Here is a 14,971-nt window from a genome sequence, read left to right as displayed (position 1 = left end):
TATATAATATATATAATTAAAAGAAAATGTAATAATAATAAAAAAATAATAAATAAAATAAAAATAAAAAGGAGAAGGAGAATTTTAAATGTACTGCAATTTATAAGGAATATATACCTTTCTTTTTTTTCTTCTTTTTCTTTTTCTTGAAGTCACACGATACACCAAATAAATAAAATTTTATGTTTTATTTATTCTCCTGCTCATCAAAATGATAAATATGTTTTATATGTGAAAAAAGGATAACATATAATATATATATATATATATAATGCAATAATAATATTATTAATGTACAAATATATATACATATATATATATATATAATATGTATATATTTTTTATTTATTAAATTTAATATATGTCATATTATAAAAAAAAAAAAAACTATATATGCGAAATAAAAAATTGTTACTTTTATATAATATAATAAAATCTTATATATTTTATTATCATCTTTATTTTTAGCGCACACATAAAATAATAATAATAATAATAATAGATGTAAGAAAATACGTATAATTAAATATATTCAAATACATTGGATATGACTTTTATAAAAACTTCATATTTTAATCATAATATAAAAACAAAAAAAAAGAAAATGGCGCACGTATAGATCCATGTATTATATATTAATATATATATATATATATTTGTTTTGTTTTATTTTTTTGAGGTTTTATTAATTGCTACACAAAAAAAAAAAAAAGTATTTTATATTATATAAAAAATGTTATTGGAAAATAACATACAGTTATGTTTTTATAATATATTCAATATTATATTATCGATGATGATAAATATATTATATTTATTTATGATTGGCTCAAAGTTTTCGTATTTATGATTAAATCAATTATAAAATGATAAATAAATGAATTGATAAATATATGCACATATTTATCTATTTAATATTTTTATAATTTATCAGATCTTTATATTAAATTAATTATTATATTAACACATTTTTCATATCAACCTGTTTACATATATATATATATATATATATAATATTTTTACTTAATTAATATAATGGGAAAGCATATACGAATTTTAAAAAATCAATACCTACAATTTATGTCGAAGAGATGTATTCAAAGCAAGGCGGCTTTTAACATATGCGGTAAAATTAACGTAGAAAACCCTATTGTAGAGTTAGATGGAGATGAAATGACTAGAATAATTTGGAAAGATATAAAAGAAAAATTAATCTTACCATATGTTAACTTAAAGATAAAATATTTTGATTTATCTATTGAAAATCGAGATAAGACTAATGATCAAGTTACCATAGAAGCTGCTGAAGAAATAAAAAAAACTTCAGTAGGTATAAAATGTGCAACTATAACACCTGATGCTGCAAGAGTTAAAGAATTTAATTTAAAGGAAATGTGGAAAAGTCCAAACGGTACTATAAGAAATATATTAGATGGTACTGTTTTTAGAACACCTATACTTATTAAAAATATACCTAAACTAGTACCTAATTGGAAGAAACCAATTGTTATAGGAAGACATGCATATGCTGATCAATATAAACAGAAATCTTTAAAAATCGAAAAAAGTGGGAAATTTGAAATTGTATTTACTCCAGATGATAATTCACAAGTACTTAGAGAAACTGTGTTTCATTTTAAATCTCCTGGTGTATGTTTAGGTATGTATAATACAGAAGAATCTATACGAAATTTTGCATTGTCTTGTTTTCAATATGCTTTAGATCTTAAAATGCCAGTTTATATGAGTACTAAAAGTACTATACTAAAAATATATGATGGTTTATTTAAAGATATTTTTGATGAAATTTATGAAAAACAATTTAAAAAATCTTTTGAACAACATAATTTATGGTATGAACATAAACTAATTGATGATATGGTTGCTCAAGTATTAAAATCAGAAGGTGGATTTTTATGGGCATGTAAAAATTATGATGGTGATATCCAATCTGATGCTGTTGCTCAAGGTTATGGAAGTTTAGGATTAATGTCATCTGTGTTATTATGTCCAGACGGTGTTACGTGTGTTTCAGAAGCTGCCCATGGTACCGTCACTAGACATTATAGAGCTTATCAAAAGGGAGAAAAAACATCAACAAATCCTATAGCCTCTATTTTTGCATGGACCAAAGGATTAGAACACAGAGCAAAATTAGATAAAAATGATAATTTAAAACAATTTTGTTATGCTTTAGAAAAGGCATGTATCGAAACGGTAGAAGATGGATTGATGTCTAAAGATCTAGCAGGATGTATTAAAGGTATTAAAAATGTTACTGAGAAGGATTATATCTTTACTCAAGATTTAATCAATGCTATTAATGAAAAACTAAAATTAAAGATACTTCAAAATCAATCCAAAAATGATCCACAAGCTACTTCATATAAATTGAAAAACGATAACTGGAATTTTTATGCTCCCCAAGAACATTCAACATAAAATAAAAAAATGTTTATATTTTGTTTAAATGAAATATATATATATATATATATATATATATATATATATATATATATTGTTTTATTTATTTATATTCTAAATAGTTATATTTTTCAATTTTTATTATATTTAAGTTTTATAGTATATTTTTTTTTATATTATGGCTACATATTTGCATCATTATGAAAAAATATATGACTACAACTCTTATAACATAATAAAAGTAATTATGTTAAGATGTATAAATATATATATATGTGTTCACAATGACCACATTTTATGTATAAATCATAATATATTTATTTTTAAAGAAAACTACTATATCGAGTTCAAAGTAATACATCTATAATTATATATATGTGTATATATATATATATATATATATATATATATATATATATAAGTATTATAATCATCACAATAAAATGTATACTATTGTCAAAAAAAAAGAAGGAAAAATATATATATATTAATATATATATATATATGTGTGTGTACGTTCTGTTCTTGTGTTATTTATAGATGCTTTTCATATTTTTATTATATATACTTATATTTGATTATGTTTATTATTGCTTTATTATACTATATTATATATATTTTAATCTATTTTGTAAGAAAAGGAAAAAATATTTATATCAATACTGTATTATCCTTAACATAGTTGCTAAATTGAGGCAATACAATTTTCCCATTTTCATCCTTTGGAAAATATTCCATTTGATAATACACTTGTTCGTTTTTTCTCGGATGAACCTGCATATATTCTATTTTGTTATTATTTATTGTTGGCTCCAACCAATTGTCTACTACATCCCACATTTTTGAAAAGACTGTGCGGTTCTCATCAAAACCTTCGAAAAAGGAAATACAATCTTTGTGTTTTTTTTCTAATAATATATTTCCATATTTGGCTCTACACACCTCACAATGTATATCAATGTCTTCAATAGGAGGCATGGAAGAATCATAATAAATTTCTTTTGTATTTAAATCGCTTTTTAATTTCTGAAAAGCTAATTTTAATACTTTATATATATATCTTAAAATAAGTTTTATATAATTTATGATTCTCTTAGAAATTGCGTCACATTTGGCTTCTACCATTTTGGGAATAGTGTAATTTAGTTGGTAAGGATTCTAGAATAAAAGAAAAAGTAATAAATAAATATATAAATAAATAAATAACATATATACATACATACATACATATATATATATATATATATATATTAATGTTCAACAAATTTGCTTATATGTTCATACCTTGTTTAAAGGGGTTACATGATTCATAATGTTACATACATTATTGTTGCGATTGGATTCCTGTACACATAGAGGAATACGTAAATGAGAATTGTTGTTATTCAACATTTGTTGACTTAAAGGATAATTTAATTCATCAAAAGAATAAGTATAAGACATCGTATTTGCCTTATCAGGTGTGTATATATTATTATATTGGACACTATTACTTGTAGGCATAGAATAATTATAATCACCTATATTACTTCCATGAACTGAAGAATTAGGTAATACTCCATAAGGACTAAATTCTTTGTAACAAGAACCATTTAATGAATTTGACTTTTTATTAGCCTCTTTACGTTTTCTATCAACCCTACGTATAAACACTTTTGGATTCTGTGTTTTACATATAAGGGTATTTCCAGTACATCCATATCTCATTGAATAATTACTATTACTACCATATTCACGAGGGTCTATACTTGAATATGTATAGTACTCCTTTACATTTGGTTGAGTTATAGAAAAACTTTCAGAAGAATAACCATCAACTCCAAATGGTCTAGTTGCACTTTCAGCATGTGTTTCGCTAGTTTCATCAAAATTTTTCTCTATTTTCTCCATTTTCTCCATAATATCAAAAAAATAAAGAAATAATATGAAGATATTTATGTATATGTATTATATAAATTTTTTAAAACTACTTCTTTTTTGTATCTCGAATATACTGTAAATTTATTCGGTACACATATAAATAATATTTTAGTGAAATATATTTTAAAAAAATGTATAAATTCTTTTACATATAGATGTCTTATTACTCAAATATAAAAATTTTTTAATATTCACATAAAAAATATATTGATCGGATAAAATGTACAAATATATATATATATAATATGTTCTTAAATAGAAAAAAATTTACTCGTAAATATGCCTTTGGTTCAATCGAAATATATAATACTATAAAAAATGAATAATATGCTTTTTTTATTTTATGTTTTTATTAAATTTTTTTTTATTTTTGTTGTACTTATAATTCTGTAAAATATTATATATGTGTATGTAAAAGATATAACATATAATTAATGTAAATAAAAAAGGAAAATTAAAACTTATATTATAAGGTTGTCACTATATATATATATATAAATATATATATAATGTCTGTTTCTATATTGTTATAATATATATATATATATATATATATATATTTACTTAAAATTTATGAGTCATTTAAAAAAAAAAAAAAAAAAAAATGAAATATATATGTATATATGTATATTCATTTAAATTTCATTTCTCTTCTTTTTTTTTTTTTACTTCCAGTATCACATAATAAATACTCAACATATGTAATATGTATACAACAACAACGAAAATAATAATAATAATAATAATATATTTGTTATTAAATTATATTAACTAACTAAAAATAATTTATCAAAAATTAGGTGAACCGTTCAGGTAAAATATAATAAAAAAATAAAAAAAATTATTTAGCCATAAATAAAAAAAAAAAAAAAAAAAAAAAAAAAAATTATAAATGGAAAAATATATAGTGATGTAATATATATATGTATATAATAGATGTCTTTTAATACATATTATAACAAAACATATAATATTATATTAAAAAATATATATAATTATCTGTCGGGTCACAAAAAAATATATTACTGTATACAATTGTTAATCTATGAATTTTATTTTTTTTTGCAAATATTTGTTAGTAAAAATGTATACCTCAAAATTCACCAAAAAAAGTGCATATTCAATATATATTATGAATAAATTGTATAATATAAATATAAATATAAATATATATATATATATATATATATATATATATATATATATAACAATAATATTTTACATATTTTTCTTAATACATATTCTCCACATTTCATAAGATTAATATTAAAAAATATTTTTATATTTTAATCTTTGTTTCAACATATTTTCTGAATATTTTTTTCTTGTGTGCGTATCTGTGTGCGGCAACTTTGTTTTGTAATTGCAGGTGTAATGAAATAAATATATATATATATATATGAATATATTCAGATATTTTATTTATTATATGGTAAACATAAATATTTTAAATATAATATATGTCATAGAATATAACATATAATATATGTCATATAACATGTATTATATATAAGTGTATAGATTATATAAAAATATATATATATATTATATATATATTTTTTATTTATATATTTCTTGAAAGAAAAATATTATATTTCATTCTATATATATTATAATTTTATTTATATATAAAAATATATATTTATGTATATGATTTTTTTTATATGTGTAAATATATTATATATATATATAATAACATATTTTATTATTTAAATGTATACTTCTTATAAAGTATCACTTATAGATATGAATATTTATTTTCCAACATCTTATGAGGCCATTTAGAAAAAAGTTGGAAAATATAAAATGCTGATATGTATATTATATAAATATATATTTTAAATCTTTATCATTTTAAAAAAAATATAACATATTATTAAAAGTAGGAAATAATTTATATGATTTAAATAAATGTTAATTTATATTTTTTAATTAGCAACAATAAAAAAAAAAAAATAAATAAATAAAATAAAATAAAATAAATTAAAATAATAAATAAATATGTACATATCTACATATGCACATATATATAGAAATACACAAAAATTAAAATAGTAAAAAATATATATAATACTTATATATATATTTTTATTTTTTTGTATAAATAAATATATTAAAACAAATTCACTATAAAAAAAAAAAAAAAAAAAAAAAGCTACAAAATAAAGAGCATAATAAAATATTATATACACATAAAACATGTGTGCAAAATGAAAAATGCTACATAAAAAAATTAAATAAATAAAATAAAATATAAATATATTAAATATGGTATATATAAAATAAATAATATATTTATAAAAATAAAATAAGAAGAAATTAAAACACATAATTTTCTAATGTGTAAACAAATTTTAACATTTATCATCATGATATAGAAAATTGTTTTGGCTACTTCCCGGTTTGGCATCAGCATGTGTATAATTATCAATAGGTAATTTTTTTTCTTTTGCAGATGATAACATTGATATGATAGATAAAATTAATCCAGAAATAGAGAGGCTTGGATTATAATCATCACCTAATACACTTAAACAAATATCTCCATTAGAATATACATGTGTATGTTTAGGAGGTTTTTGTAAAAAATATACAATAGGTGGCTTTAAAGGATAATTATCCGGAAAAATTATTTTAATTTTATAAACTTCGTTAGCATATATAGTATTCTCTAAACCTACATATTGTACAATCCATATTCTAATATTACTTGGATGTACATCAATAGTACAATTAATTGGTGGATTCTTTAAAAAATTATTTAACTCTTTTTGAATTCTATAATTTGCATTTCCTAAATTATATTTTGTTTTTATATGTTTTTCTACCGTTCTTGAAGGCTTCAATTCTTTACCCTGCAAATTTTTATTCTCCTCTATTTTAGAATAAAAAAATTTACGTCTTCTTTTCTTATTATCAATAAATAAATATGTTTTATTTTTTCTATTAAAGTTATTAAAATTATGCTCATAAATGCTATTATTCTTCCTTTTCATATTATTATATGTGTCTATTATAAAATAATTATATTTATTATTCTTAATATTTGAAACATTTTTTACTTTATAATTTGGAATATTATAGTAAGAATTTTTTTTTGGTAAGTTCCCTACTACGTTATTTATGACAATGAAAAAATAATATCCTATTAAAATGTTAAACAATATTATTGGTCTCATTATGTTGAACATTTAAGTGTATTCACAATATAAGGGATAAAAAAAAAAAAATAATAATAAATAAACTCCAAAATGATATATAAATAAATATATATATATATATAAACATATAATTATTACAACACAACTCGGATAAGAGAAAAAAAAAAAAATTCCTTCACATCAAAGTATTATTGTGAAAAAAAAAGTTTTCTTATTTAATCTTTTCAAACATTTTTGCTAACAAATTGTTTTTTCTTTTTTTCTTTTTTTTAAATTTAAAAAAAACTTAATTCATCCTTATTTTATCATTATGACATTTTATAATTTAAAAATGTTTTGTTAATTTTTATTATTATTCACAAAAAAAAAAAAATTAAAATATATAAAACCAAAATGGTAATGTTCAAAAATTTACTTGAATTAAATTATTCTATCAGTAGGAGAATATTTTTAATTCCCTTAATCTTTCAACTTCTTAATTTTGGTTAATTTTAAATTAGTGTATTTAATACTTTATAATATTTTATCTCATTATTTTTATCATTAGTTTATATATACACTTTTGAAAAATAATAATATATTTCAATATTTAATATATGAACAATATTATTTAATATATATAATATTATATATATATAATTATTTATACATATATATGCAATATATGAGGAACAAAAAAAAATAAAATAAAATAAAATAAAATTCGATGGAGGTTGCTAAAAACCATGTATATTATATTTATATATATATATATATATATATATAATGCATATATTTCCAAAGTTATATTACACTAATACATACGAAAAGTATGTGCCTAGTTATATATAACTTATTTTACATTTTTCATTTTATCTAAAAAGAAAAAATAAACATATATCTTTTAATAAAAAAATAAGTATCTCCTTTCAAAAAAATGTACATGTTTACATTTCAAGAGAACAATAGAAGAAAATAATTTTATATTATAAAAAAAGAGAGAGAAAAAAAAAAAAAAAAATTAAAATAGTATATAATATATATAATAAAATAGTACCTAAAATTTTAATCACTAATACTAATATATGAGTATACAAAAAATATATATACTTATATATTAAATATTTTTAAGATTAAAGTTTTATACTTTATTATTATATTATAATATTATTTCATTTTATTTTTTTGAGACAGCCATTTAAATTTCTCATTCCTTGTTAATCCTTATAAACATTTTTTTTTTAAATATATAAAGATTTATTAATATAATAAATCTTTATATACTATATAATATAAAAATTATATGTTGATTAGAAAAAATTGCATGAAAGGAAATAAAATAATATAATTATTATTATATTATATACCATATATATATATATATATATATATATATATATTCATATACAGGAGAAAGATAATGTCTTTTATATAAAATAATTATATAAATATAATTTTTCTAATTTTTTTTGTGATTATATGTATAAGTATATGTATTGACTATTTCAAAAGATATATTATTAACAGAAAATAAAATGTTATACAGTTTTTTTTTTTTTTTTTTTTTTCTTTTTTTTTTTTTGATAAAACCATACGTGAGAATAGTTTGATGGATATATAAATAGATATATGTATGTATGTAATTTTTCTCGTTTTTCCTCAGGATTTGGATAGATACATTGAAAAATATATTATATGTATAGTTTACCCATGTGAATATATATCCCGTTTTATATATTTTGTTTCTATTCACATTTTACACACGTCCATCGCATTTTAATAAACATATACATCCTTCAATATATATATATATATATATATGTATTTATTTATTTATTTATTTATATTTATTTATACATCTTTATTTTTACTATTAGTATTATTTTATTCTCTTTTTGTTTGTTTGTTTGTTTGTTTGTTTGTTTATTTGATTTAACAAAATGATGGATATTTTGAAGAACAAAAGAAACAAGATAATTTTTTCTTCAGATGATGAAGAAAGTAATGATGATAGTGAACAAATAAATACAGATAATATTAGTAAAAATGTACAAGATAATGCAAATCCAGATTTGGATCCTAATAAAAACGTTCAGGAAAATTTTGAAGAGAACACGGATAATAATATAGAAGACTCACATATATTAAATAAAGAAAATATTCAGTATAAAAGTGATGATATTACTGCAGCTAGCCAAATAATCAAAAATGATATGGATGAAATTAATATAAGTGAAAATAGCTTACATGAGAAAAGCAAGAAAAAGAAAAAAAAGTTGAAAAAGAAACTGGCCGAAGATGATGATGATAATAATAATAATAATGAAAGATTTCCTAATTCGAACGAAAACATATCAACGAATAAATTAAAAAAAAAGAATTTTATTATAAATAATAATGTAAAAAAGCAAGATATACATGACAACATAGGTTACAGTCATTCTAATAATTCACATGAAACCGATAAAGTAAATGACGAGGATAAAGAGGAAAATTATGATGTCAAAGATAGTAATAAGAAAAAAAAAAAAAAAAAAAAAAAAGAAATTACTCAGAAAGAGATAGATAAAAATAAAAATAGAGCAAAATATGAAGATTCTAAAAATGATGAAAATTATAAAAATAGTGATGATGATATAAATAATATATATGATGAAAAACATCAAAACAGTGATGATAAAAACGATGATGATTCTTTAAATGATAATCCTGATAATGATTATGGTGCGAATGATGATAAAGAAAATAATAGAACTTTTGATGAAACGGAAAATAACGATTTTAAAGGAAAACGAAGAAAAACAAAAAATTCTAAACTTATGGAAGATATAAATCCAAATGAAGACAAAAAGAAGTTAAAATCAATACAAATATCTTTTTCAAAAAAAGAATACAATATTGAAGCATATCTTATGGAATGTTTAAAGGTTCTAATTCCTTTAAACATGAGAGATATTTTTCTTGGTTCAGAAAATATTATATTAGATAGTATGAATACAGGAGATATAAAAAATATGGAAATATTTTGGTTTAATAAATTGACAAAAAATAGACAAAAAAGTATTATTGAATGTTATACATCATTAAATAAACAAAAGAAAAAAGGAAAAGTAGAAGATAATAATAGTATAGTGTTTAATAGTAATAGTGTTAGTAACATGGAAAATAATGGAATCCACCTGAGTCATCTAAATAATGAAAAGGACGTGAATGAAAAAAATAATGAAAATGTAGAAAATAATATGTATAATATTGATAATAATATTGATAATATTATGAAGAAAGGGGGAGAAGATCATTCTTTAAATATACCACGAGAAGATGAAATATTCGATAATAATAAAGAAGTTATTATTGTTGAACATTTGGTACATATATGTAATAATCAAATAAAACTTATCAAAGAATATATTTCATATATCAAGAAAAACATATATGATTTAAGTTCAATTAGCGAAAACAACAACAAAATTAAAGAATTGAAAATATTAGAACCGTTAAAAAGACGAGAATATTTTTTTTATTTATACATAGCAGTATCTCTGAAATATGTTGAGGAGAGAATAGCAAACGTATATTGTGTTCCAGCAGTTATTAGTCCAGATATCAGAGGTTTTAATTTACATCCCATGTTTACTCATATAAATAAAAAACTCGAAGAAAAATCAAACAAAAAGGAAAATATAGGAAATCCATGGGAAAAGCTTAAATTATTAAAAAAAGGAAATAATAAAAAAAATGATGGACACACTAGAAATGAATTAAATAAAGGAAAACTTAAAGAAACTGGTACCATGAATAAAAGTGAAATGGATGATAATTTGTTTGAAAATAATATTAATATGAAAGATACACAAGAAGATATGAAAAATATAGATGATACTGAAACAAGTGATAAAAAAGAATTAGATGATTTAGAAAAGAAGAAAAAAGCATTAGAAGAAATGAAAAGAAAGAAAAAAGAAAAAGATCATAAAAAAACATTTAATATTTATTCTTTACTAGAATCTGCAGCACAATTTTATGGTGAAGGTCCAAAATATTGTAATCCAAATATGCATGAATTTTATAAATCAAATAATAATCAATTAGTATATATAAAACCACCTACAAATGTAGAAGAAAAAAATTTATTAATAAATTTCTTTTTACAATTTCCAAGTTTAAATAAAAAATTAGAATATAATAAAAAACGTATATATGCAGAAAATTATGGACTTATAAAAATTATTAGAAATGCAGAAAATTTACCTATAAATTTCGAATTAAATACAGAACCTTGGAAAAATGCTGAATATGAAGAATTATGGAATGAACAAAATAAACTTAACAATAATCAAATATGGAACATGTCTAATATCATTAATTATGATAATCTTTTAGAATATAACCAATTTTCAACTACAAAAACGGATTTTCTTAATCATACAGATGTAAGTAGAAGCGTCTTAAGAAAAAATGAATTTGATGATAATGATTATCAAAAGAGTTGTGCTATTAGTGAATTTGAAAAAAGTATGGCAAGAAGTGAATATGAAAGAGGTGAAGATAAGAAGGAATATTCTCGAGAAGAATATATTCATCTGGATTCTATACATATCGGGGAAAATAAAATGGAACCCAAAAAAAATAATCAACTAGATGATACAGATATGAAAAAAGATATTAAACCACAAGAAAACAATAATATGGATAATGATATATTACCAAAAGTGGAACCTAAAAGTGAACAAATAAGAATAAATATGGACAATATAAAGGAAGAACATCATGATAAATCTGATCAGAATAATATATCACATAATGTATCATATGGTGATGTGAAAAAAACCGAAATGAGAGAAAAAAAAAAACCAGAAATTATAACAAAGAAATTGAAAAAAAGTATAACCCATGATGACATGAAACAGATGAAATTAACTTCCTTTTTAAGTAAAGAAAAAATAAATAAAAATACGAATGTATTGAAAAAAGAAGAAGAGAGTACTAATAATATTGATAATATGAAGAATGTATACAATGTATGTTCCGAAAATAATATGAATGATAATAATTCAGGGGAACATATTGTAAAAGATGAATTAAATGATGAATCAAATTTAAAAGATCCTGCGGATAATATGGATTATATTATAAAAATAAAAAGAAAGAAAAAAAAAGTATTAGATGATGAACAAATGAATCATTTTACAAATGATAATGCTCATAAGGAAGCAGATGTTATGGAATCAAATTCGTTGACTGATAATAAGGAAAATACTGAACGTAGCAATACATTTTATATTAATAATACAAAACAGAGCACAAAAAAAAATCCCTTTTTAAAGGAGAGCCGGAATAAGGAAGATGATTTGGATAGCGAAAATCTGGAAGAAGCGAAGGAGAAAAAAAAAATCAAGGAGGAGAAGAAAAGGTAAAATATGTATATATATATAAATATATATATATATATATATATATATATGTATATATTTTTTCTCATATGTGTTCATATATATATATATATATATATTTTTTGTTTTCGCTAGAATCATGGATGACAAGATGGGCTATGTCTTCGAATTGGAAGCAGAGGAAAGTGAAGATGAAAACCTTGAAGATCCAGAAGAAAGAAAAAAAATAGAACAGTTTAAAAAAGAACAGTATGAAGAAAATGAATATGAAGATGATCAATCTAATAGTGAAGAGTAAGTTATTTTGTTATAAAAATACATGTGATATATATATATATATATATATTATATGTTCATATGCATTTTTTTGGATATTGTGTTAGCATCTATTTTATTCCTCCCATATAAATAAAAATAATATATATATATATATATATATACATAAACAAATATACATTTTTTTTTTTTTTTTTTTTTTTTTTTTTTTTCTTTTATTTGGTGATTACGTCTTTTTAGCCTCAAAGAATTTATTAACAACGAAGAATATAACAGCGATAATGATATTGTTAAATTAAAACACGCAGAAGAAATGGAAAAACTAGAAGAAGATTTATTTTATAAAAAATTTACATATCAAGGAAAGCAATTTAATGATGAGTTAACCAATAAAGAAAAATTAGAGCTTGAAAGGGAAAAACAACTTTTAAGAAAAAAAAAATTATTATTAAATTGTAGTATAGGTAATGTAAAATATAGTGATTTTGAATCCGATACTAGTACAGATAGTGACGATTCTAAAGGAGATTTTAAAAATCCTTTGTATGAACCATATAATGAATCAGAACATACAGATATTTTAAAAAAAAATAACAATTCATTTGAATACTTATATAATGATAATGTTTTTCAAAAAGGAGAATGCCTCAACGAAATCGTGGACGAAAAAAAAAAGAAAAAAAGTAATTTGCATTATATAAATATGAACATATATATGTTTCTCTGTGTTATGTATTATGTAGAATATTTACTATGTATAAATTAATGAATATACATTACTTATATTGAGCACGTAAATGTATCATATATATATATATATATATATATATATATATTTTATATTTATATTTATTTATATATTTATTTGAATCTCTTAGTTCTGGAAAAAATGGACAAAGTTATTTACACAAAGGAAGTAAAAACAAATGAAGGAAAAAAAATCGTGATCAAGAAAAAAAGAAAAATCCGCTTTCATCAAAATTTATCCGATGTTACTGTAACAGAAGAAGAAAAATTGGATGAATATGAAAAGACAAAAAAAAAACAAAAAAAACAAAATGCAAATTTAATAGAACATAACAAGGTCCAAAATAATACAAATAATATTATGAATCATAATAATAAAGCATCAATAAAATGGAATAACAATATTAAAGATATTAGTGAGTTAGACACTCCAACAAATTCAGAAGTTTTTAAAGGCTTTAGGAAAGTACAGGAAAAATAATAAAATGTATATATATAAATATAAAAATATATATGCATTTGTATATTTTTTTTTTTTTCTTTTTTTTTTTTTTTTTTTTTTTGATGTTATAATTTTATATTTTTTTACTAAACCAATATGATGTATAGACCATTATTTGTATAAATCCAATTATAAACATATACTATTTATTTTTATTTTATTTTAATATTTTTAATATTCATAAATACATAATATATATATATAAATAAATATACTACCTGATATAATATTTCTTTTTCTTTTTTTTAAACCTTATATATAAAATAATGATATATTTACACATAATCCTTTAAATATTTATAGTTTGTATATTTTTCTTTGTGTGTATATAAATAATGTACATATATATTTTTTTATATATTTTTTTATATATATTTTTTTATATTTTTTCTTTTTCCGTTGAAAATTATGAAAACAAAAATTATATATTATATATATATATATATATAATATGTGTGATTTATTATTTTTTTTATTTTATTTTTAAATTAATTTTTTTTTTTTTTTTTTTTTTTTAAAACTTGTACATTTATTAAAAATGATGACCACATAAAAAAATGTAACAATAA

At 19.9% G+C, this 14,971-nt stretch overlaps 4 protein-coding genes across 4 annotated transcripts; 2 read left to right on the top strand and 2 right to left on the bottom strand.

Annotated features, from left to right (window-relative positions):
* Positions 1-1,035: 1,035 nt before the first annotated feature.
* Positions 1,036-2,442, top strand: PF3D7_1345700 (isocitrate dehydrogenase [NADP], mitochondrial; the record flags this gene model as incomplete). The annotated part of the gene is made up of 1 exon (XM_001350135.1): positions 1,036-2,442. One exon carries the CDS (start codon positions 1,036-1,038, stop codon positions 2,440-2,442), a length of 1,407 nt encoding a protein of 468 aa, XP_001350171.1.
* A 633-nt stretch (positions 2,443-3,075) lies between these two features.
* Positions 3,076-4,314, bottom strand: PF3D7_1345600 (inner membrane complex protein; the record flags this gene model as incomplete). Its single annotated transcript, XM_001350134.1, has 2 exons — positions 3,076-3,582; positions 3,709-4,314. 2 exons carry the CDS (start codon positions 4,312-4,314, stop codon positions 3,076-3,078), a joined length of 1,113 nt encoding a protein of 370 aa, XP_001350170.1.
* A 2,384-nt stretch (positions 4,315-6,698) lies between these two features.
* PF3D7_1345500 (ubiquitin-conjugating enzyme E2) lies at positions 6,699-7,535 on the bottom strand (the record flags this gene model as incomplete). Its single annotated transcript, XM_001350133.1, has 1 exon — positions 6,699-7,535. One exon carries the CDS (start codon positions 7,533-7,535, stop codon positions 6,699-6,701), a length of 837 nt encoding a protein of 278 aa, XP_001350169.1.
* Positions 7,536-9,424: 1,889 nt separating this feature from the next.
* On the top strand, positions 9,425-14,381 carry PF3D7_1345400 (conserved Plasmodium protein, unknown function; the record flags this gene model as incomplete). Its single annotated transcript, XM_002809025.1, has 4 exons — positions 9,425-12,897; positions 13,013-13,171; positions 13,394-13,836; positions 14,032-14,381. 4 exons carry the CDS (start codon positions 9,425-9,427, stop codon positions 14,379-14,381), a joined length of 4,425 nt encoding a protein of 1,474 aa, XP_002809071.1.
* Between the last annotated feature and the right edge of the window lie 590 nt (positions 14,382-14,971).

Source organism: Plasmodium falciparum (genome assembly GCF_000002765.6).
Source record: "Plasmodium falciparum 3D7 genome assembly, chromosome: 13".
NCBI lineage: Eukaryota > Apicomplexa > Aconoidasida > Haemosporida > Plasmodiidae > Plasmodium > Plasmodium falciparum.
The sequence above is the reverse complement of the archived record's forward strand: the minus strand, read 5'-3'. Positions and strand labels throughout refer to the sequence as shown.